Source organism: Sordaria macrospora, chromosome 4 (genome assembly GCF_033870435.1).
Source record: "Sordaria macrospora chromosome 4, complete sequence".
In the NCBI taxonomy this organism is placed as follows: domain Eukaryota; kingdom Fungi; phylum Ascomycota; class Sordariomycetes; order Sordariales; family Sordariaceae; genus Sordaria; species Sordaria macrospora.
Genome location: NC_089374.1, coordinates 2,425,027 through 2,446,506, shown reverse-complemented (window position 1 = coordinate 2,446,506; position 21,480 = coordinate 2,425,027). Strand labels below are relative to the sequence as shown.

Genomic DNA, 21,480 nt, shown 5'->3' with positions numbered 1-21,480 from the left:
GCTCCAAGTGGGAGCCAACAGCAAAGATCGCAGAATTTGTCTTTCATATGGTGATGGGCTTACCGGATACTCCCATTATGAAGATATCAACAGGCCTCTGTTGTCCTGCATCTACGGGTAATAACATCCCCTTTGCCATCATTTAACGTGCTGAAAGTCATTCAGAGGATATTCATTGAAGGGGCCAAGAGTTAATGCCACTTATCTGGTAATCAGGTAGTCTCACGTGAGTTCCCCTTTTTCATTGCTTCATGCAAAGATCGTTTGTCTGTCCACGCCAAGCCAGGAGAATATGAACCCACATGACAATAAAAGCAGCGCAAAGCGAATAGGTTGATAGTCGAGAGAAGATGGTATATCTTCAAATGAGATGCTCCTTCAGTCGAGCACACCTAGGTCAAATGGGTGCTGATCGATTGCCTTCAAGCCCCACGCAAACCCCTCCATCAGTCAACCACTCCAAACACTAAAACAGGCAACACAAAAATGCCTCCCCAAAACCTAAACAGCACATCCTTTGCCTACACCTGGCTTCACCCTCCAATCCTCAAATCAACCACCCAAGGACTCAACAGCCCTCTTACCATCCCACCCAGCGATATCCCCTGTTCTACCCCCGCCGAAGCTCACTCCTACGTTTACCGTAACGGCCGTTCCTTCCAAATCTTCCCCTCAGGTTCCTCCGCCAGTAGTCCCAATGGATTACATGTACTCCAACTCCAAGACTACTTCGTCCCGAAATCCGTCATGCACTGTCTCTCCAAGCAAGAGATCATCAGCCACTTGATCTCCGAGCCCAGCCTGCGAGAAAAGACTTTCGAAACGGCGCCATGGTTATTCGTCATGTGCCTTTTTTCTGTTTCCGGACTATGAACAAGTGTTGCAGAAGTTGATGAATTACGAGGTGGATGATAAGTGGTTACCGCTGATGGTGAATGATGTGAAGGTGCCGGAAAGTGACTGGGAGTTTGAGGAGAGACTGGTCAGTACGCTAATACCGAATCAGAGTCGGTTTATGGTTTCTGGAAGGTGGTTGAACTCCCAAGCCACAGATAAGGATGGGGATGGGGAGGAACAGATTCCGGTGCTGACGGGGCAGGCGTTGCCGGTTTGGATGGCCGATGATGGGAGTAGCTATAGGACGTGGATTGGTGAGGAGAGGAAGGCGAAGGTTCATGGGGATCATGATTGTTTGAAGAAGGTATGTCAATGGTGCCCAAATCCAGAAATACCTCGGGTGGTCACCGCCCTCATCCAGCCCTTGTCTTCAACCCGGCTCCAAGCCGTAGCTAACATTCAACAGGCAAATACTCAAGGCTTCTACGCCATAAGACTCATCAGATCCGTCCACCCCTTTATGTCCCAAACCTCCGTCATCCACTCAGCCATCAACCGCAGCACCGCCCTCCTCCGCTCCCTCCGGCACGTCCCAAATCCCCACATAAGCCGGGACTACAAAGGCTTCTTCCATGAGTCCACATTCTACACTATCCTCCCTGTCGCCACCTGGCGCCTCGATCATTTTCTGGGCGATCCCTCCATCAGAAGCCTCACATCCCCTGGTCATTTGCGGCCGATCATGGCGCAAATCGCCCATCTCGCGGGGGCGTTGGCTTCGATACATTATATCCCTAGCAAATCAGGGAGCGACAACGGGAGTGAACTATCTGGTGCGGAAAAGAAGGACAAGAAGAAGAAGGAGGGCTTCCACCTCGATATCCAACCCCGCAACATCCTGGTCTTCACGGAGAACGGTGGACACGATTTGCACTTTGAGTGGACCGGGTTCGAGTGTAGTGCTGTTGTTGAGATGGCAGAGACACCAGATTCGGAAGAGCCGAGGGTGGTTCCTTCAGCGTACCAGCTCTTCTCAACAAACATGAGCCGCGTTGATAACGAACTGTATCAGAAATTTCTGGAGGCGTCGAACGAGATGTACTTTCCTCCCGAGTCGGAAGATCTGTCGAAGACCGTCACGCAGGCGTACGATATGTGGTCGATGGGTGTGCTGATGCTGGACGTGTTGATCTGGGGACTGTACGGGGGAAAGAATCTGCGTATTGATGATGTTTTTGGGGAGATGGTGAGTACATGACATAACCAACGTCCGACGGAAGAAGAGAAGAGAGGGGGCAATGAGAAAGGAAAAGGGCAAGACAAGGAGAAAAGGAAGAACGAGAAAACAGAAGACTAACACAAGTCACAGGGCACTCGACGACCCCCCTCACCACTCAACACCGACCGCGACTCCGTATCTCCCAAGGTCTTCAAACGAACCAAAATTGACGCCGGACCCAGCAACAAAAGGCTCTACGAAACTTGCGCCGTCGACCAGGGCTGCGACGCCGATGCCAACATCAATACTAACATGGACATTGACATCACCCCCACTGTCAGTCCAGCTGCCAATCCGACCCCCAACACCAGTCCCAGTGAGCCCACACCTTCGAATAACGACAACAACAACAACAACAACAACAACAACAACAACAACAACAACAACAACAACAACAACAACAACAACAACAACAACAACAACAACAACAACAACAACAACAACAACAACAAGGGCCCTAAAACTGGAAAAGAAGGCGAACCCAAAGAAACCCGCCTCAAACCCACCGTCCCCGACAGAATCAACCACATCCTCGAATCCATCGGCTTCGACGCTCCGCGCATCAAGCAATGGTGCACCTGCATCATAAGCCTGCTAGAGCCGGAGCCGAGTAGGCGGGTGATGACGGCGGGCGAGCTAGCCGAGCTTCTTCAGCCTGATACGGGATTAGAGGCCGTATTATATGTGGATGAAATACGCCGGCTGGATGAGACGAAGGTGCTGGAGAGTTGGTATTATGAGAGGAGGAGGAGAAGGGGGAGGGGATAAGGTGGTTGAGTAGGGGTAGGTAGAAAAGTGGAAGGTATTGGAGGAGAAGGGAAAGGGGTGATGGTAGACATGAAGAGGTTGTAACGATCCAAACTTTGAGGGGATGTGGGTCTCGAACGGTTGAGAGTCGTATGCGAAGACAAAGGAATACAGAAGGAAATTGGAAAAATGAAATAAACAAGACCATCGTAAGAAACGGAGTCTATCATTCATTGAATCCCTTCTTCAGTTCCCTGAAATTCCTTCCTGTGTGGAAAAAGGAAAGTGTCCTTGGTGATTGATGGTGCTCCGTGGGTGGCTCTGGGCATACCGAACAGAAGTGGTCGACAGACCAGATAGGGCACTAACAGATACAAGTGACATTTGGGTGAGGTTGAAATAGTGCTGTATCTAGCTCCTATCTAAGTGCAACAGGGAGGTAGACCACCTCTAGGTGTCATGGAAGGCGTAACAGGCCACTTACTTACCTACCACTAACATTAACATGCGGAAACATCAATATGAAAAGCGCTGGAGAGAATTTCCTTGCGTTATTGATGGGCTTGGATAGTCAGGTCAAGGTGTGGTCAGAACTGATGGTCCGCTTCATCCTCGTTCGTGTCGATTTCTGTTCAACTTCTTCACCAAAAAAATGTTTAGGTTATCAAACATGAAAAATAAGTAAGCATCTTCTGACTGTATATCCAACTTCCACAGTTCCGCAGATCCAAAATCTCAGGCAATACCAGTCCCCCACCGCTCCACCCCATACGGCATCGCGCCCTCTAGAGCCGCAGCTTCCAAACGAAGATCCTTAAAATCATGCTCCAAATCCTCTACCCCCTCGTCGTGTCCGTTGTTATCATCATCGTTGCTGTTGATTTTGTTGTTTCCTGCTGTCCCTCTTCTCTCCGCCTGAGCAGTCGCCGCTTGGGCTTGAGCTTGTTTCAGCTCGCTGTATGAGGGGAGGTATTCCTCTTCTACTTGTTTCTGTAGGCGTCGAACGCTTGACTGGCGTTCAGACATGTTTGTGTTTTCGTCCACAGGGTAATCATCATACCCTGGGGGTCCGATGCCGGAAAAGGCACTCCCCCTTGAGAAAGTCCTACCCAGTCCCGATGACCCAAAATCCTGTTGACGGCCGATGTACGTGCGCGCACTCGCCGCGCTAGTCTGCCTGCTCATGTTCCCTCCTCCATACACATCACCGCTTCCAACCGTCCGCGTACTGGTCTTGCTAGCCTGTCTGCTCACTCCAGGGGTCCTTTCGTCGTAGGCCTGGTATATAATTGCGCCGGTAGGACCTGGCAACCTGATCTCCTCTGCTTCCAAAACCTCGGCGATATCCCTCACTAGAATCTCCATGGGACAGATGTAGGCAACCCTCTTCCTGCTACTCCAGGCGAGGACGTGGCCGCAGACACTACCTCCGTCTCTTTGTACTACCCAGGCTCCGGAGTCACCGGGAATTCCCATCGGAAGCGGCTGGCGACGAGAGTTGATCGTTTGGTCGCCGGATCCGGAGGGTCGATTGGGGCGGTTGGGTACGAGACCGAGGGAGGGAGTACCTGAGACTTGGTAAGTGTGACTGGGAGACACGCGGCCGAGAATTTTCACCGAGGTGAGGGCGGACATAATGGTGCCTATTTGAAGGCCCGAGGTGCGGGCCATGCACTGAACTTGGAGACCGGGAAGAGTGTGTGAGGGGGCGATCGAGGTTGGGAGGATTGTTGGGATTTGGTCCGGGGGAATGCTTTGAATGCGTTGGTGTGCCTTTCCCTTTTTACCCGAGGAAGGGGCAGATGCCTTGGGGATAAAGTTATCAGAGGGTTGGCGATCGTCTTCAAACTCGAACAGAGCCCAGTCGATTTCGTGCACGAGCCCATTTTCTTTCCGGCGCCGAATACCGCTGGAGGCGTACATCTCCCCAACCCGGAAGGTGTCGAGGTGGTCTTGATCTTTATCTTCAGCGGAGGGGTAGAAGTCGCTGGCTACGTCGTCGAGGGCCGGTTGCGTGATGATGAAGCCTTCGCCGCACCCAGGTTCAATGCCTGGGATGTCGCCAGGTTCGGTGAACTGCTCCTCTTCTTCGTAGTAGTCGTCGTCGTCGGAAGCTTCGCTGGTTATGGCTGATTCGGAGTAGGCTTCGGAATCGGTGTCGGAGAATTCGCAAGCGTAGTCACCGTTTTCGCTATTGTCGGGAGAGGATTCGTCGGTGTTTGAGTACTGTTGAGCGTACCATGCGGCTAGATCGTTAAGGCCTCCGCCTGCCATACTCCTCGTATTATCATCAGTGGCTTGGTTGTCCTCGGGGTCATCCAGCATGTGGTGGACCGTCATTCCATAGGCCTTGTCGTCCACAACAATTAGTCCTCCCAAACTGACGGGCGGCAAGTGCCGATCGCCAATCCAAGCCCCGATACTGGCCCCATTCTGTGGCTTTGGCTGGTATGACGGGTTGGCGGCAATTACATCTCCAGTATCCTCGGGGTTGGCCATGCTCCTATTGATGACCTGCTTTCGTGACCTGAGAACCTGGCCCTTGCATACCTTGAGACCGAGGCTCGACCTTGTTCCATCGAACAGAACACCTAGCTTCTTCTTCAGGATAGCCCTAACCTTGCTGACTGAAGTGCAGACGACCAGAACGGTAGGCTTAGTACGCGCTGGCGACTCGCCGATCGATTCGAGGGAGATCTCGACGGATTCCGGGTTCTTGCGATAGAAGGTTTTGAGGGCCGAGTTGATCTCAGGCATGAGAACAGAGTTCCACTCTTCGACAACATCGGGCGGCAAGGGTACTTGGGGGTAGAGGCGTGCCTTCTCTTTGGCTGAAGAGTGTCTGGCTTGGCGCGCTGTAACGTGTTAGATATTGTGATACTTCGGACGGAAAGCTGCTTACCTTGGATTTTGGCCCGCACTTCCGCCTCTGGATCCGGCACCATGATGCTAGTAATGGGAGGATCTACTTCTTCACTCTTGCGGGCCGTAGGAGTGGGCGTTTCAACCGCGGACTTCTCAGATTTGGTTTCCTTAGAGGAACCTGAACCAGAAGCGGTTGGTGCTGATGGAATCTGCACAGTCGGAGCAGGTGCAAGGTCATCGCCCAACCTCTCCTCCAGAGCGCTCACGCCATCCAGAATGCAGCATGCTTCCAGGTACCGGCTGGCCTTGAACTCGACATGACGAGCAATCTCGTCCATTGTATGTTGACCCCCGATCTCCTGATCAACCGCCTTTAAGCAAGTCTGAACGGCCTTCATGTAAAGGGTGCCACATCGGGTAGCCAGCTGATCTAGAATGGCATCCGAGACGACTGGGTTCTTAACATCCGGGAGGATGTTCTCCAGCTTGTTCCAGAGACCGACGGAAATGAGGATCATGGCCAGAGAATAGAGATCCAGTGTCTTGGAATCAGCATTGTTGTTGAGAGGGCTTTGGGTGCTGTTCTTTGGATCCAAAGGATGTCTATAAGGGGTGAAGGATTCAGGTTCGTCTTGTGATTGTGGCTCTGAGAATAGGTCAAACGACGAGATCAAAGGTCGTCTGATGTCCACCTCGCCTTGATTCATCCCGCTGATCTCTGGATCGGTGCTGACGGCATTGCAGAAGGAGATGTTGTCAATAAGCAGGTTGCCATGAGTGATGCCTCTGGCGTGCATATCAAAGATGGTGTTGGCCAGGTTGGCAGCCAGACGGAACTTGGCTTCCAGCTTGGGTTCAAAGTCCGGACGAGCGAGAAGATCTCCCAATGAGCACATGGAGTACAATGGGTTCTGGGTAAGGTTCTCGTAGGTGACAGGATTGAAGGTCCGGGGAAACCTGTAGACCAAGCCGAACCTTGAGTTCTCCATATCCTCAAAATAACCCAGCAACCTGGGTAGGCCAGCCCACGAATTGGATGAACGCTGGGGATCAGATTGAAGACCGGATGACAAGCGCTCAAACCGTGTCATTGGTGGTGATATGCCCGTGATGGAATAGATCGAATCGAATGGCGCGTACTCCAGAAGTAGAGGTCCATAGGGGATATGAGCGCCCATTCGGTCCATCAGCTCAGCATAAGCCTGCTTGCCCATGAAGACAATATCCCTTGTCCCCTGCTCTGGGTTTCCAGCCTCAGTCATGGGGACAGCCTGCATCTCTCGTAGGTTCATGAGAGTGGCAGGATCGATCTGCTGGGGTGTCTGGATCCTGGTAGACTCGAATGGACGATACTCTTCAAAAGGAGAGGCGACGGCCTTCTGAAGCCTCTCTCGGGCGGCGGATGAGTGCTGGGCATAGGAAGATCTCGTCCTGGACAGGTCGTAAAGAGTATCGATGGATGTCGTCAAATCCCGGATAAGGTCCTCGAAGCGGCTCTTGTCCCACACCACCAACCTGATCTTCTCGCCTCGCTTGGGTGGTTGATATGGCTCGTTGCTCTCACCGGTCAGCTGCTTGGAGCTGTTCCATAGTGGCTCGGCTTCAGCTAGGATGTCCTTGATAGTGGACATGATACTTCCAACGACTTCGCTCAGGCCGGCCTTGGAGAGGGAGGAGTCGATATAGACCTCGGCGGAGTGAGTAGGGTCAGACCATTCCAGGCCCCAGCTGACAAGACGGTCCTTCTGGATCTTGAGCTTGCGGTGGAGGGACTTGATTTCGGGGTCGGCCTCGGCATGTTGTGCAGGTTCCTTGACGAAGTCGGAGGATTTCTTGGTGTCGTTGTAGAGCCTGCTAAGTCTCCTGTTGAGGGTCGACCCCAACTGGAAGCCGCCCATGGGAATACCGGATGCCATGATTGCTGTTCAAATCGGGTCGTGTCGAAAGCTCTACACTGAGACGCTGCGTCAATGACAGCTAGAAGTCTGAGGTTGTGTTTGGATGATGCTGTGAGTTAGTACATGGCGATAGCTTGACTAGCCGTGAAGTAAAGAGCCGATGACTGGAAAGCGAAGAAGATATCGAGAAAGGATTGAATTGAAATCAAGTATCGTGACACAGAAGAGGCGACAAATGGAGGCTAAGACACCACAGTTCGATTGTAGCCCGAGACCATCTGAATGATAAGTATGCGAAAGATGGCAGTCAATGTAGAAGGAGTGTGGCACACGATATATGGAAATAACAGAAGACTGCGTGGAAGGGTCAATTCATGATTGTTGCCGGGGGGCGGCGGGTAAGAAAAGAGCCGCAACTTCTCGTCTCCCGTCATTCTCGGGGAGTGAGCAGACCTGCGGACCCCTCTTGCCTGGGTGGCCGGTGGGAGACTTTCCGTGATCATCACGAACAGTAAGGGCTTTGCTCCTTCTCAAGAATGTCGGTGCCTGGACTCATTTCCTTTTCCTGAGAAAGAGTGTTTTGTCTAGACGGCCGCTGCATTTCTTTGAGGAAAGATTGCCCAGTGCCCGTGGGTGCGTGGCTTCTGAACCGCGTGTTTGGCCATTGGTTAACGGTGGGGTCCTGGAATCCTGCTGCCTGCTTGTCGAAATGCGAATTACAGCGGGGGTCCGACCTTGGTGTGTGATTGGTCAAAGGTAGCCAATTGATCTGCAGTTTCACAACCTGACAGCCCCTTTCAGTTGCCGAGATCACACCTGCCAACTGTCAAAGACATCCTGTCTCGACTCTCTCTTCGACTTTCAGTTCCTCTTGTTCACTCCTCACAACGGCCAAACTGCAACATCCGTGACATCGCAACCAGGCTTCCGCCAACCGGAAATTACCTCGACACCAAATGTGGATTGAGGATCCCGATCATTGTCATTGTTTCCCCGCTAGCGGCTCATACAGCTTCCATATTACTTTGTTTGTACCATGTCGCCACCATTGATCTTGATCCATCTTGGTTTCCCTGGGCTCTTCACTCTGCATCACGATGGCGCTTGTGAAGGAATGGTCCCGCTGCTCTGGCTTCAAGGGCCCCCCCTTCTAGGTACCTGATGATCCCGGATTTAAGCCTCAATGACCCTGTCGACCGGTCATCGGTACTTGGATGGGCATGGATGACGGATCACAAACTTGATAGTTCTAGCGTTAGGCTGTTCAGGCTCCATCCTCGGACACTTCAACCGTCTTCGCCTCTTTTAGGCCGCCAGATTTATCACATCGCCTCTTTACACAAGTCCCGCTTGGCAGAAGAACTATTCCCAGTGACAAGATCGACTGCCTGGAACATGTCATCCCGTGGCATGCTTGGATCTCTGAGTAGTGTACCTCTATGGTAGGCCTCTGGCCTCGGCGGGTTATCAGTTCGGCTACGGGTCACTCCTCATACCCGACTACATACCATCACCACTTGGCCCTCGATACGTTCCACATCCATAGTCTATCATCAAGACACCATGGCCCCTTCCACATCGCGATCTTGGTCACACAAGCGAAACGACATCGGCAGCCACGTCGAGGCCCAATATACAGCACGGTCGGATGCAGTAGCGGATGCACTTGTCACCCACAACTCAGACCCATCTCCAGTCTCCAGCGACTCAGAGGCCAGTTAATTCTGCTGCCTGCTCGCTCACTTCAACCACATGGCCGGCTTTTGCCCAACATCCGGTACGCCCACCAACATGACTTATCACGCACCGCGGCCGCAAACAATCTGCACAGAAAAGATGAACCAAGCTGCCAAGCTACAGCAAAAGTTTATTGCTCCATCGTTGGCGTCGTATTGGATCTAGAAGTTGGTGGCTGTGGGTTTGGTTCGGAGCGGGTGGGTAGTGGTAGCTCCGTCTCTGACGATTGAGCCAAACGGGGGGACGACAAGATGAGGTCAGCTTCCAACGGATCACTTCGCCCAACTATTCTGGAAACCGACATCATTCGGCATATTGGCATTATCCAAAAAGTGTCCGCAGACAGAAGTTCACCGTGCCGTTGGTCTCGGGAACTTCTCGCAACGACCATGAACGATTCGACTCACTCGTCTCAAGAGGCATGCTAGGCACAGGCTGACAACTGACATCGCTCCAATATGTGTGAGGCCATGTGTAAGTGAATCTATGAGACAAGGCACTCACGAATCGTCAGCCATCAGGTGCCCTGAGTCCGAGTTAAGGAAGCACGAGTCTCTTTATCAGCGTTGTCTTACAAAGTCAACTCCCAACACTCCATCACTTCCAAGCCAGCAAACCCCAAAGCCTGCTACGTGGATCACTCTCACAAGCAACCCGTCCAGAAGAAGTTGCCTGCGTAGAGTATACTCGTCTCCCTGGTATTCCAAACCCAGCCGGAGTGAGGAACTCCTTATTTTTCCGTTGTTGCCCTCCTACTTCACGCCAACCTACCTGTCCTCACCACTCGGATCAAGAAATCCCCCACTTCCTGGAAGGAAGTTGGTCCAATGCCTTGATTTTCTGACTCGTAGCCGCCTAGACAAGGCAGTAAAACTCAGATGAAGTGACAGCCAGACATCTTTGGCGTCTTTGGCGTCGCTTCACATGCAGCACGCTGAATAACTTCCATACATATGGTCCAACCTGTCACGGCCGAATAAGGCCTACTCCCGGGACCGGGTTGTCAAGTGCCGGAACTGGGAGACAGGCCCCATGTGTACATGTGGGTAGCCAGCTTTCATCCCGTTTGAGACACACGAAAGGTGATCTTCGGGCCTCGGGGGCGGCCTCGGGGGCGGCCCGGGTGGGTACGCATAAAGCCCTTGGTCCCATCTACCGTCTCAGAAGAAGCCCTTATCTCTTTTCAGAAGCTCTGCTAATACTAACGTGATCCGGAACGAAGGATGACCAACTCCCAAGTGTAACCAGAACCTCTCAGAGAATGTTAAAGTTCGGTAACATGGCAGGATTAGAACAGGGTTCCACTGAGAAGAAGACAATATCGCAGGGAGCAGAAGAGTTCCAAGGGTGTATGGAAGACAGCGAAAGTAAAAAGGACCCAGTATCAGACCTCCTCCACAACCTGACGATATTTACACCATCCCACGACATGCTTTCCCGTTCCATCTACCCACACCCACTTATCCATTCACCCATCCAACCACCGCCATCAAACCATCTACATGGCTGGCCTTGAGTCAGCAGCCACCACAATCATCACTCGCTCCATGTCCCCATCATCCAGCTCGAAACGTTATGGTTGGAAAAAGAACAGGAGTAGATTACTCAATCTTGAGATCAGTCAAGGTGAACAATGACCAGTGCAAAATGTTGTACCGTCAAAAGTCCGGTGATTTGAATAGATAAGTTCGGAAAGGCAAACACAAGGCTACTGGCATTATGAGCGAGCTGGCCTGGTGAGTACCTAGGAGGGCGTCAGCGCCGTTCTTGAATTGATGTGAGAGATGGGCAATGATTTGATACTCGAAACGAGGGATACCCATTTATGGTTGAAAGATATCAAAGGACGGTCTTAAATGAGCTATTTACAGAAATGTTGCCGAAAAGGGCCCAGGGAAGCCCATGGTAAACGACAACGAGTATCGAGCATTGGAGTTCATCAAAGGTCATTTTATCACATATTTCCAATAGGTACCTATTCTAACCTGTACGTGTCTGAATTCTCACCTGGTAAATCCCAAACGTGGACGTCTCGCCACGGAGTGGACGAACAAACGAAGCCTGCCTTTTTCTTTTAAGAAAAGAGAACAAGATACAACACTATCGAAATCCGGGCTAGATGGCCACAGAATCTGTTAGTGGACTATTTCGTCTGCACCTCTCTCCCGGGGCATCTTTTTATGTTTATCAAACCATCGTAATATTTAAAGCGCGAAGAGCCAACCATATCACAAGCTTAGTAAAAAAATCAGCAAGCCTGGTCTGGAAAAGGATTAAAAGGTAGATGAGCTGGATCTTCACAATACAGGACAATGTTAACAGGCGATCCTGTGACAAAAGTTCCATCCCAACCCGGCTTTGAGTAGGCCTTCATGTAAAAATAAGACTTCAAAGCGCATAATTTCAAGCGCGCGAAAGCAAACCGTCCATCTAGATGACAGTCAAAGTGATCATTGGAGTGTCTCCCCCAGGCATGCCATATTGCCGGTCAATGGAAAGATGGTGCACTATCTCTCTGCCTGCACGAAAGTTGACTTATCTGCTAGTGTAATAACTCTCCTTTTGCCACCGAGAATTCGCTCACAGATCGAGAAAAGAGTCGCGGACACCAACTTGTCATCTCAACCCCTGCCACCATTCGCCACGGACCTCTCACATATTCATGGGTATTTCCAAATTATCGTCTTTACTTATAATGCATGGCTAGGTAAAGTAAGCATCCCTAGTCCGGAAAAAGAAGCGAGAACCAAGCACGCTCGTTGTTCCTAATACCCGCCTGCTCCATTGGCTTGAACGAATCAACGGACATCCCCTGCTCATTTCTCTCCTTCTTTCGAAAGAGGATTTACCTGCCACCAGGCCTCTTCGGCCTAGCAAACCCCCTACTCTGCACCACCTTGGGATGCAACTCACTCAACACGCTTTCCTCCGTGATCTCGCTCGGCTCTTCCACCTCAAACTTCTTATCCGGGTTCAGCCCCTCTTTGCTCGCCACCTCCAGAACGGCCCGCTTCATGAGCGGGTACAGCATGCGCTGCTTGATGGCGATGCGGCCACCGGTGGAGCTGGGGTTGGTGTAGAAGAACAAAATGGGCGACTCCTCGGAGCCGCTGTGCGTGTGTGTATACCGGAAGAAGGTGAAGCGCGGCTCGGATGGGGAGATGGCTTGGACGAGGTCGGCGATGGAAGATGGGTTGGAAGAGGAGGGTACCAGCTCAATGGTTTCGGAGGTGGGGTTTACTTTCTGTTGTGTTGGAAGAAAGGGTTGTTAGTGACACTCATGGTTATGACAGGAGGAAGAAGGAGAGAGGGAAAGAGGGTGGAAAGGAAGAACATACCAGCATCACCAACCCATTACCACTATCAGAAGACAACCCCCTAAGAGCCTCAAGCGCATCCTCCCCCATCGGCATAGCCATATGGGTCCCCAGGTGAATCTCCCGCTTACTCGTCCCCGCGCCAGCCTCTTGCTCAGCCCTCTTCACCTCGCCAAGACTCTTCTCCTCCTCCGTCAGCGGCGCGTCCAGCTTCGTGTGGGCATCATGCTTCTCAAATCCTTGGCTGGTCAGCTCCTTGGCGGTGGTCGCGAAGATGGTCTCGCGGAAGTGTTCGGACCCGAGCTCGCGGACCAGCGTCAAGCGCGTAGAGGCGAACAACATCTTCTGCCGCACGGGAGCGGTGTCGGGGACGTAGGTGACGGCGACCAGCGCGGGCGAGGAGTCATAGCGGCGGAGGATGATGTAGAGAGCTTCTTTCTCCTTGATGTGAGGGGTCAGGAGGGTGTCGACATTGGAGGCGAAGGAGGAGGCGCTCCCGGAGCCTGACGAGGAGGTCAGGGTTTGGATGGGCGTGAGTTGCTCGTTGGAAATGTTGACGAGGAGACCAAAGGTCGATTCGGAGCGGAGGAGGTCGTTGAATTGGGAGACCAGCTCCTTGGAGGCTGCGATGGGTTCGATATGTTAGCTACCTCTATGTTGTTGCTCTCTGGTGATGGCGTCCAAGTGCTTCTTCCAGGGGCCGGTTGGGCTCCAAAGATGGGGCAGGAGGTGCGATGGTGACAGCTACTTACCGGAGATTCCTGACTGCATCTTTGCTGGTTTTTCTGTGTCCCAACCGATTACAGCCGAAATCTGGGAAACAGGTCTTCTTAGGTATGTAAAAATATGCGGAAGTCTGGTAGAAGCCAGATCGGGCTGCACTGTCGCGATGCGATGCGGTCAAGGCTGGCGATGGGGTCGTCACGCAGCTATGGATGGTGGGGCTCGTGTGGGTCCGGTGCCAGCAAGGTACTTACAACCGTGGGGTTTTAGGCGTTAGGTTGGTCCCTGATATTACAGAGGGGCTTGTCGCTTGATAATGGAAGCTGAGATCCAACTTTTGACTTCAAGAATTCATACTATCTATCTTCTTAAGATTTACCTGAGAGTTTCATCGTTTTGGGCTCTTGTTTTCGAGGAACATCACATCACCATCAGCCCCAATGTCACCTCCCTCTACAGATCGTCTCAGCAATGAGTCGGCTCACCATAGTAGGTACGTACTTGTAGTTCCTAAGCGAAGCACAGACCATCTCCTGACTTTCAAACAAAAGGGACAAGGGTTAGGGGCTGACTACAGATAAGGTATTGAGTAAACAAAATGACGTCAATGAGCAAACGGGACTGTTCCAGGCCGTCGGTCGTTCCTGATCAACAGCACGGCCGAACGTCTTTCAGCTGATCTTTCTTTGGAGACGAAAACATCTGAGGGGCCCCAACTCTTGGCCTTTTAATACTCTTCTACACCATATCCTAAACACCTCCATAAGCACCATGGGACGTTCAGAAACGATTGCGCGCTCGATTGCGCGGGCTATTATCGACACCACTGGATTCGCAGAACGACGATCTAGCAACAGGAATCCCCTTCGATTCATCCTGTCGCTGTTTTCGCTATTCTTCTCCATCCATCAGTTGATCCTACAGAAGATCCAATCGACCGATTTCGCTAACCTACGACGGAACCACTGGAACGTCGAAGACGATGATTACTACCAGTCCTTCCATCAAGAGGGTGACAAGCCTGAAGAGTCCTTGACCTCCATTGGAGACATGGGCTTTTCTGGATCAGTTAGTTTCACCCCTCTCACCTTGATGAGACGCGCAATGACTGACAACTGCTCCCACCAGACCTTCTACTCAACCAAAGACCAAAAGTACCTCGTCAAGTCTGTCCCGCGACGCTCCGAACACTCCTTCTTCCGTGAAGACCTCCTCACGCCCTACGTCGAATACATGGCCACACACCCGCGCTCCCTGCTCGTGCGCATCTGCGACTTCCTCGGCGCATCGGGCTACTCCATCGGCCGCATCTTGCGCCTCACGCCCTCGCACCACATTGTCATGGAGAACATCATGTACGGCCGCTCCGAAGCCAAGAAGCGCGGCGACGTCGACTGGGAAGATTGGGACCTCAAGCCCACCTCGTACTTCTACCCCGAGCGTGACATCGCCGACGGCGCGCTGACCAGCGAGGCCACCAAGAGTCAGTTGGCCGATGAGTTCCATGATAAGATTCGGTTGAGCAAGGAGCAGGCGGACGAGTTCTTCAAGTGTCTGGAGGAAGATACAAAGCTGTTGGCGGAGCATAACGCGGTGGATTACTCGCTGTTCTTGGTGCGCATGCATACGCCGCCGGGACAAGACAACAACCCTGATCCCAAGGCTGCTTCATCGTCCGAAGCTGTAGAAGACATCATGCCGACTGAGGGCCCATCGGTCCCGCCTAGCCCACCGTCGTGGAGAACGGGAGTCGCCTCAGCGGATGGAAAGTACATCTACCGGGCGTCGATCTTGGACTTCTTTTGGGCCAAACACAAGCTGCAGCCGCAGGTCATGACGGTGTTGATCAAGCTGTGGAATTTGCTGATCAGCAAGAGTGGGCCCATGAGTATTACTACTACGCCCGAGGAGTATCGGCAGAGGTTTTTGAGGATGTGTAGGAGCTATGTCGAGGTGGTTGAGGGTTGAGTAACTGAGCTCTGAGAAGAGTAGGTGTGAGTCAGGTATGCTTGAAGTTGGCGCGAGTAGAGATACCCATTGTTTTTTTCTCTTTTTTTTTTTTCCTTAGGGCCAACCTTTTGCTGATTTAATATCGCCTTGATGCTTTCTTCCACGGTTCACGCAGACCCGTTTATATTCCCTTGAGTGCCTTGATCACTGGGTACTTCCCTGCGTCTTAGTTACACGGTTGTTTTCCTCAAGTCGTATACCCTTTGGCTCGGTCACGACAGACGCCCAATTCATGTATTTGAATAGCTTCATGGTCGTAACGGCACCTTCTCCTGTTGAGCTGCGGTTATGCCGGGACCTGGGAAGAATCGAACCCTCAAGACGCGCCCGCCCCAAGCGGCCCATCTCCTGTAAGCTCTTTCCACACCTCGGCACTACACCTATCTTCGGCATTCATGTTCAGAGGGGACGGGGCATGCGTCATTTTGGACTTTTCACGGACAGGATGGTGAAATGAGAAGGAAGGTCTGGAAATGTGGAGTGTTCAAAGATCAGTGGACAGAATCTGGATGTGCCATGTCGTCCCTTTTCTCCTCTCACAACAACCACTTCTTTCGTTTCTACAATCACTTCAATCGGCCACAATCACAACATCCCCGTAGAATGATTACACGACAAACCCCAACAGCCTTGTTCGCATCGTTCTTTTCAATATGTCCTCTCCTCTTTTTTTTTATTTCCAAGAAGACTCTTGATTTTCCGTCCTTCGGCCCACCCGTCATTCAACGATGAACTCGCCCATTTTCGCATCTCGAAACCATCCAGCGAAAGCAACACCCATTCCAACTCTGACATATTTCCCGGGTGTAAGATGGCTTTTGCGCAACAACAAGCCCGCATAGCCATAGATGTTGGGATTTCTATCTTCTATTTCCACGAACGAGAACTCATCAGGTATGCTCGCTGATATCCCCAAGTTACTTCGCTATCTCCGAAACATACTAAGAAAGTCTGTTCTGTCAAACACAACCCATAGCTGTTGTACGCGAAGGCCAACCTGGACCAATCCAGGGCCCGTGTCTTTGGGGCGAATCATGAATATGTCTTCCGCAATTGGCTCAAGCCATTTCTCGTAAGTGATCTCTCCATTCTCATGTCCGAACCAGTGGAACCAAAATTCGTCCATTTCAGGTTCATGGAGATCAACTCTTTTGGATCTTGCCATGATGTGTAGGGAAGAATCCTCTCGGATCGAAATAGAAGAGGACTGGGCAGGGGTATAACTGCTCAAAAATCCCACGCCACTAGGATGGGCAGCCCACGACCATGACGGGATATGCAATTTCTCCAGTCCAGGGTCAGTTGCAGCCGCCTGCCATGACCAGAGAAGGTCGTGGAGGTAGATTGGACTGCCACGATCCGAACGCGTACTTGTCTGTCGGCCTCTTCTTCTGTAACTCGTTGGCGATTCCCCTGAAAGCAACGAGCTTGTCCCTCGCATAGGTGAGATTCCTCCAAGAGTAGAGTTTCACAATCGCCTCCCATGTAGTACGCTGATTAGACAATACAGAGTATATGCGCTTACCATTATCACCGACACATGCACTTGCGCAGAACCAGCACATCCGTTCTTGGGTCCAAAACACAATCCTCCTTGCAAGTGCCCATTCCTGAGCTGCCCACCCTCTCGTAAACAGAGGCAGATTGCGTTTCCCAGACCCTCTTTCAGCGGGCAATTTGCGGAAGTAAAGATACGGCTGACCTGGACGGCAAATATATGTCCGAGAAGGAAACAGACCGGTGCCCGCATCCGTGCCTGTGGTTGCGGCAATGACAAGCCGCGCTTGCAAAAACACGGCGCCCATTGTTGATGCTTCTTTCTCCCAGTCGGCATTGGAATCCTGGATGATGCACAGCGAGTCTATCCACAGATATTGCACCCCAATTGCCCGGGTCAAGGGAATGGCCTCCTGAAGCGTCTTGGGAAGCAGATCCCACGGAAGCCCTGAGAGGTGCTTTTCAAATGTCTTTGTTGTAGTCAGATACGGTCGGTCAGACTTCTGAGCACTTCCCCAACAGTAACTGAGGGCGGTGTAATGTCCATGTCTCCCATTCGATTCCAAAAGGCGGGCGATCTCGGAGCCATACAGTGGGCCTACGTCGATGACTCGAGAGGGAAGGATGGGCGGTAACGACTCATCGAACTGCTCACCAGAGAGACTCGTCCGACAGTTTGAACCATGCCGACTAATGCAGTCTTCGAGCCATCGTTTCAGCAGATCTAAACATGACTTGCTCCACGGTACAAGCGGCGGTGAGTGAGCCTAGTCTTCGTTCTCTGTGGTGTGCCAGCATCAGCAGTGGATCTTACTTGTATGGAAAGTCCGAGTTATACGCACCCGAATAGACGCGCAAATTCGATTCCTAAGTCTCGTGATAAGATGGTGAGGACGATCTACCTCAGGAGGTATGATGAAGAAGCTTATCGTGGTCTCATCTTCTATCCAGACCGAGACAAAGACCTCACTATCTCTGCCGACCCGCAGCTCCAACGGGAGACCTATATTGTCCTTAGCAAAATAATTGCTTTCAAGCCCTTTCAAGATAAGCTCACACAAGGGATAGAATGTGGAAGAGTCACCGAGCTTGCCAAAGGTGGTGAGCACTGCATTGGCATGCAAGTCTCCTGGTCAGCATTCAGGAGCGAGTGTCTCCCGGCTGAAGTTGTACTCGAGGCAGTTTTTGCAGAGTATCGTTGTGGTGGTTGTTGCAGATTCTGGTGTGCTGGCTTTGGACTCATCGTCTGCTGGAGAATTGCTGGTGGGAGAAGAAACCTCCACCAAGTGCGAGTGGTCGTTTGGCGTCATGTCCATGAGGGCAGTCGTAACTTATCATGGGGCCAAGGCTCGACTTCACGAAAAAGGGATTCAAGAATACAGAGGGAGAGAGAAAGCATGGACGGTAACCAGATGGGCTTGGGTGGAAAGCCTTATTTCAGCCCTCCTTTGACAAAGGAGAAAGTGGTATAAGTCCGGATCAGCAACAAGCGAAAGGGGATCGAGAAAAGATACCAACATCGAACCGCATCACAACCCCAGCTATATCAAAGACCTGAGAACCTGGAAGGTATCAAGATATCAACCGAACCACAATTCCGGTATTGGGGGCCAATTTTTGTTCGCAGAGCGCCCCCCACGCGCCCTCAATACCATTGGCACCCTCGACACCATGGTACCGTTCGAATCGGACCTCCCCCAATCCCGTCTCTGTGTAGCATCGCTTCCAGGCTTCATCCACCCCATCAAAGTAAGCCGTGGCGCCCTCCACTTCAGCCGCCCTATCGCGAACCCCACTCGTGTTAAACTGCACCTTCCCAAGCGCCTGCCCACTCGCCATCCGTGCCTGGATTTCCTCACCCGAGTACACCTTGGACTCGTTTCCAACCGCCAACCCCAACACGTCCAATCCCTTCCTATCACCACCACCTTCGGCGGTTGCCTTCAACCCCTCAACCAAAGCCTCGGTAACCTCCTTCGCCGCTCCAAAATCCACCATCACCACTCTCTCCACCCCTTCCTCTTCCTGAAGTCTTCTAACCCACTCCACCACCGCCCTCAACTCCTCTCTTCCGTACCCCACGTTCTTCACCTTCAACTTGGTCTTCCTTCTGTCTCCAGCAGCAAAGTCTGCCAGCGTCTGCGGGACACTAGTAACCTGCACTAATCCCCTCGGCCCCTCTGTTTCCAACTCCCCCCTCGCACTCCTCTCGCTCGTCAACATCCACGCAAAGCTCCTCGCGGTCTTGGTACCAGCCGATAAACTGACCACCACGGCCTTTCTTAGGTCGGCATCCTTTTCTCCCCAAGCGGGGACGCCAGGGATGGTGTTAGCTGGTGCACCACGCGGCAAGCCGAGGGGGTGGGTGAAGCGGTGGCGGTGAAGGGTGTATTTCTCGAGTAGGACGCCGCATTCGAAGACGGGGCGGGAGAGGACCGTTTGAGCTGCTGAGTCGCTGTCCAAGTTAAGCCGGGGGGAGGGGGAGACCAGGACGTAGCGGTTGTACATGGCCATTAGGTTTGCGCGGTGGGGGGAGGCTTCGCGGAAGTGAGAGTCTGGTTGACGGTCGGACTCGGGGAAGGAGGCGAGGGTCAAGTCGAAGGAGTGAGAAGAGGTAGGCCAGAAACCCCAGAGGAGAGAGCCACTCGCGATAGAAGCATGAGTGGATTCCGAGACCAAGGCGTAGCCCCAGGCTGGGACTATGCCCCATGATGCGTTCAGGTCAAGGTCGGCATCGGTGGACGTGTCTTTTTGGGATTCTGCAGACTTGAGTTTGGTGCCGGCCGGAACGGGATAAGCAGACCACCACCCGAAGCGGTCGCCGGCGAGCGCGTAGGTGAGGTTGTTGGAGGAGAGAGAAATGAGTTGGGTGCGCACGCGGACGGAGGAGGGGGATTCTTGGAGAGGGGGAAGGGTTGATTGGTCAATGTAGCCGGTTTTTGTTTGGGCGTTGTTGTGCTTGGAGACGAGGTGGATTGGCGTCATTGCTGCCCTTGTGGTGGTGATCTGTCATCAAAGGGTTTGATGATGCTTTGAAGTTTGAGGTGGTGAAGTTAAAGGCTGAAGGAAGGCTTTGGGAACAACATATGGTATTTTTGTTGTTGTTGGTGTTATTTTTAACGTCTACTTCCGCCTCCCGTAGGGCATGAGACGTGCCTCAACATATGGTGTGGGGCAGAAAGGAATGAGATATGATTAGAGGGTGAGAGGTCAGATAAAAGATGAAGCTGACGTTGACGTTGGCGTTGGCGTTGCTGAGAGCGTGTTCAGTAGTCTAGCTCCTGAAATAAGTTAGGGCTCCCGTCGGAAGGGCCTTGGCGGCCCACCTCAATGACAGGATAGGCACTACTGGTAACCCTTCTAAACTAGTCTCAGATTCAGACCTACCTCTACCGCATTATTTCGGAGTTGTGACTAATTCTCTGTAACCCTCGATCGAGTGAGTCCCTCAAGACTAGGTACTTAGTCTAGAGTAAAAGGTAAGGGCAACGCCGTCGCACAGTGAACACCTGCACCTAGATGACGCCTCCGACTGGCTTGTACGCTCTTACTTGTACACACACACACACGGCGAGCCCGCGAGCTCGGGAGGGGAGACTTGGGGTCATTTGTCCAACATCGGGAAAGATTCGAGACAGGGAAGTCGAAACATGAAACGAGCGAAGAAGGCCGTTGTGATACGCCCGTGATATTTTAACAAGCATACAAAGTAGGTAACGACTTACAACAGGTTTTTTTTTTTTTTTTTTTTTTGGTTTTTTTTTTGGTTTTTTTTTTCCCTTAGGTCCCGGCGTTGCACGGCTCGAGTCCTCCATTCAGGGGTCCTTCCGGCATCACAATAGGTTAGGTTAGGTTAGGTTAGGTTACCTGGGCGCCACTTCTGAAAGGTTGCTCATGGTCCGACAGACAGCACCATGTTGTCGTCAGAATGGGCGGGTTCTCGTAGCTCGAGTGCTGCCGAGTGCTGCCGAGTACCAGATCTGGGAAACCCCGGATTTTTTTCTCATCGGTTCCCCGGTGGATTTGTGTGAAAGATGCGATTGATTGAGGGGGGTTTTTGATTGATTTGACAGGTAGGTATGATGGCACGAAGAGAATGAGTGCGAGGGTATACCGGTTCTTCCCTTTCTGGAACGTTGATGTGACCCCCACTATAATCGGGGGACCCCTTCAGCGCTTTGACGCACAAAGACACACTGACGGGAATGCTTTCCTTGTCCACGGTTCGCCCACTGACATACACTTCTATTCCCACTCACTCTCACTCCATCACCAACTTCAACCCCCTTTAACCTCGGATCTTATATAACTCTTCGGCCACCTCTCACAAGAAGGAAAAGCTGTAGTCCCGCTCCAGGTTTCTTGTATCACGAACAACCAGACACGGGTCTATTTACGGACGTACAAAGGGTGTCACCTCCAGACCTCCCCGCCATTCGCTACACCCGAGCTAGCGTAATTCCCCAAGCTCAGCCCAAGATAGCGAGCGCATCGCGTCTACCAACCCTCCATTCAGAGAACGGCAACTTCGAGCCCGCAATTGGGTCAACCTCAGCATCCTCCCCCTTCC

At 52.1% G+C, this 21,480-nt stretch overlaps 5 protein-coding genes across 5 annotated transcripts; 2 read left to right on the top strand and 3 right to left on the bottom strand.

Annotated features, from left to right (window-relative positions):
* Positions 1-486: 486 nt before the first annotated feature.
* SMAC4_05309 (uncharacterized protein) lies at positions 487-2,884 on the top strand (the record flags this gene model as incomplete). Its single annotated transcript, XM_066090263.1, has 3 exons — positions 487-1,201; positions 1,304-2,083; positions 2,207-2,884. The coding sequence occupies exons 1-3, from the start codon at positions 893-895 to the stop codon at positions 2,882-2,884; spliced, it is 1,767 nt and encodes a 588-aa protein (XP_065946839.1). The 5' UTR covers positions 487-892.
* A 234-nt stretch (positions 2,885-3,118) lies between these two features.
* On the bottom strand, positions 3,119-11,369 carry SMAC4_05308 (uncharacterized protein). The gene is made up of 2 exons (XM_003346365.2): positions 5,766-11,369; positions 3,119-5,718 (listed from the first exon to the last, which is right to left on the bottom strand). The coding sequence occupies exons 1-2, from the start codon at positions 7,642-7,644 to the stop codon at positions 3,599-3,601; spliced, it is 3,999 nt and encodes a 1,332-aa protein (XP_003346413.2). The 5' UTR covers positions 7,645-11,369; the 3' UTR covers positions 3,119-3,598.
* A 251-nt stretch (positions 11,370-11,620) lies between these two features.
* SMAC4_05307 (uncharacterized protein) lies at positions 11,621-13,756 on the bottom strand. The gene is made up of 3 exons (XM_003346364.2): positions 13,433-13,756; positions 12,702-13,303; positions 11,621-12,607 (listed from the first exon to the last, which is right to left on the bottom strand). Exons 1-3 carry the CDS (start codon positions 13,449-13,451, stop codon positions 12,209-12,211), a joined length of 1,020 nt encoding a protein of 339 aa, XP_003346412.1. The 5' UTR covers positions 13,452-13,756; the 3' UTR covers positions 11,621-12,208.
* A 256-nt stretch (positions 13,757-14,012) lies between these two features.
* On the top strand, positions 14,013-15,569 carry SMAC4_05306 (uncharacterized protein). The gene is made up of 2 exons (XM_003346363.2): positions 14,013-14,471; positions 14,532-15,569. Exons 1-2 carry the CDS (start codon positions 14,175-14,177, stop codon positions 15,369-15,371), a joined length of 1,137 nt encoding a protein of 378 aa, XP_003346411.1. The 5' UTR covers positions 14,013-14,174; the 3' UTR covers positions 15,372-15,569.
* Positions 15,570-18,482: 2,913 nt separating this feature from the next.
* On the bottom strand, positions 18,483-19,895 carry SMAC4_05305 (uncharacterized protein; the record flags this gene model as incomplete). Its single annotated transcript, XM_003346362.2, has 1 exon — positions 18,483-19,895. The coding sequence occupies one exon, from the start codon at positions 19,893-19,895 to the stop codon at positions 18,483-18,485; it is 1,413 nt and encodes a 470-aa protein (XP_003346410.2).
* Between the last annotated feature and the right edge of the window lie 1,585 nt (positions 19,896-21,480).

What these genes read in the sequence shown, in the direction of transcription:
- SMAC4_05306 (XM_003346363.2), top strand. Translation starts at nt 14,175, where the DNA reads ATGGGACGTTCAGAAACGATTGCGCGCTCGATTGCGCGGGCTATTATC. An exon ending in ACATGGGCTTTTCTGGATCA is followed by an intron (nt 14,472 to 14,531) that starts GTTAGTTTCACC and finishes TGCTCCCACCAG; the next exon opens with ACCTTCTACTCAACCAAAGA.
- SMAC4_05308 (XM_003346365.2), bottom strand. Translation starts at nt 7,644, where the DNA reads ATGGCATCCGGTATTCCCATGGGCGGCTTCCAGTTGGGGTCGACCCTC. An exon ending in AGTGCGGGCCAAAATCCAAG is followed by an intron (nt 5,719 to 5,765) that starts GTAAGCAGCTTT and finishes AACACGTTACAG; the next exon opens with CGCGCCAAGCCAGACACTCT.
- SMAC4_05307 (XM_003346364.2), bottom strand. An exon ending in GTAATGGGTTGGTGATGCTG is followed by an intron (nt 12,608 to 12,701) that starts GTATGTTCTTCC and finishes CCAACACAACAG; the next exon opens with AAAGTAAACCCCACCTCCGA.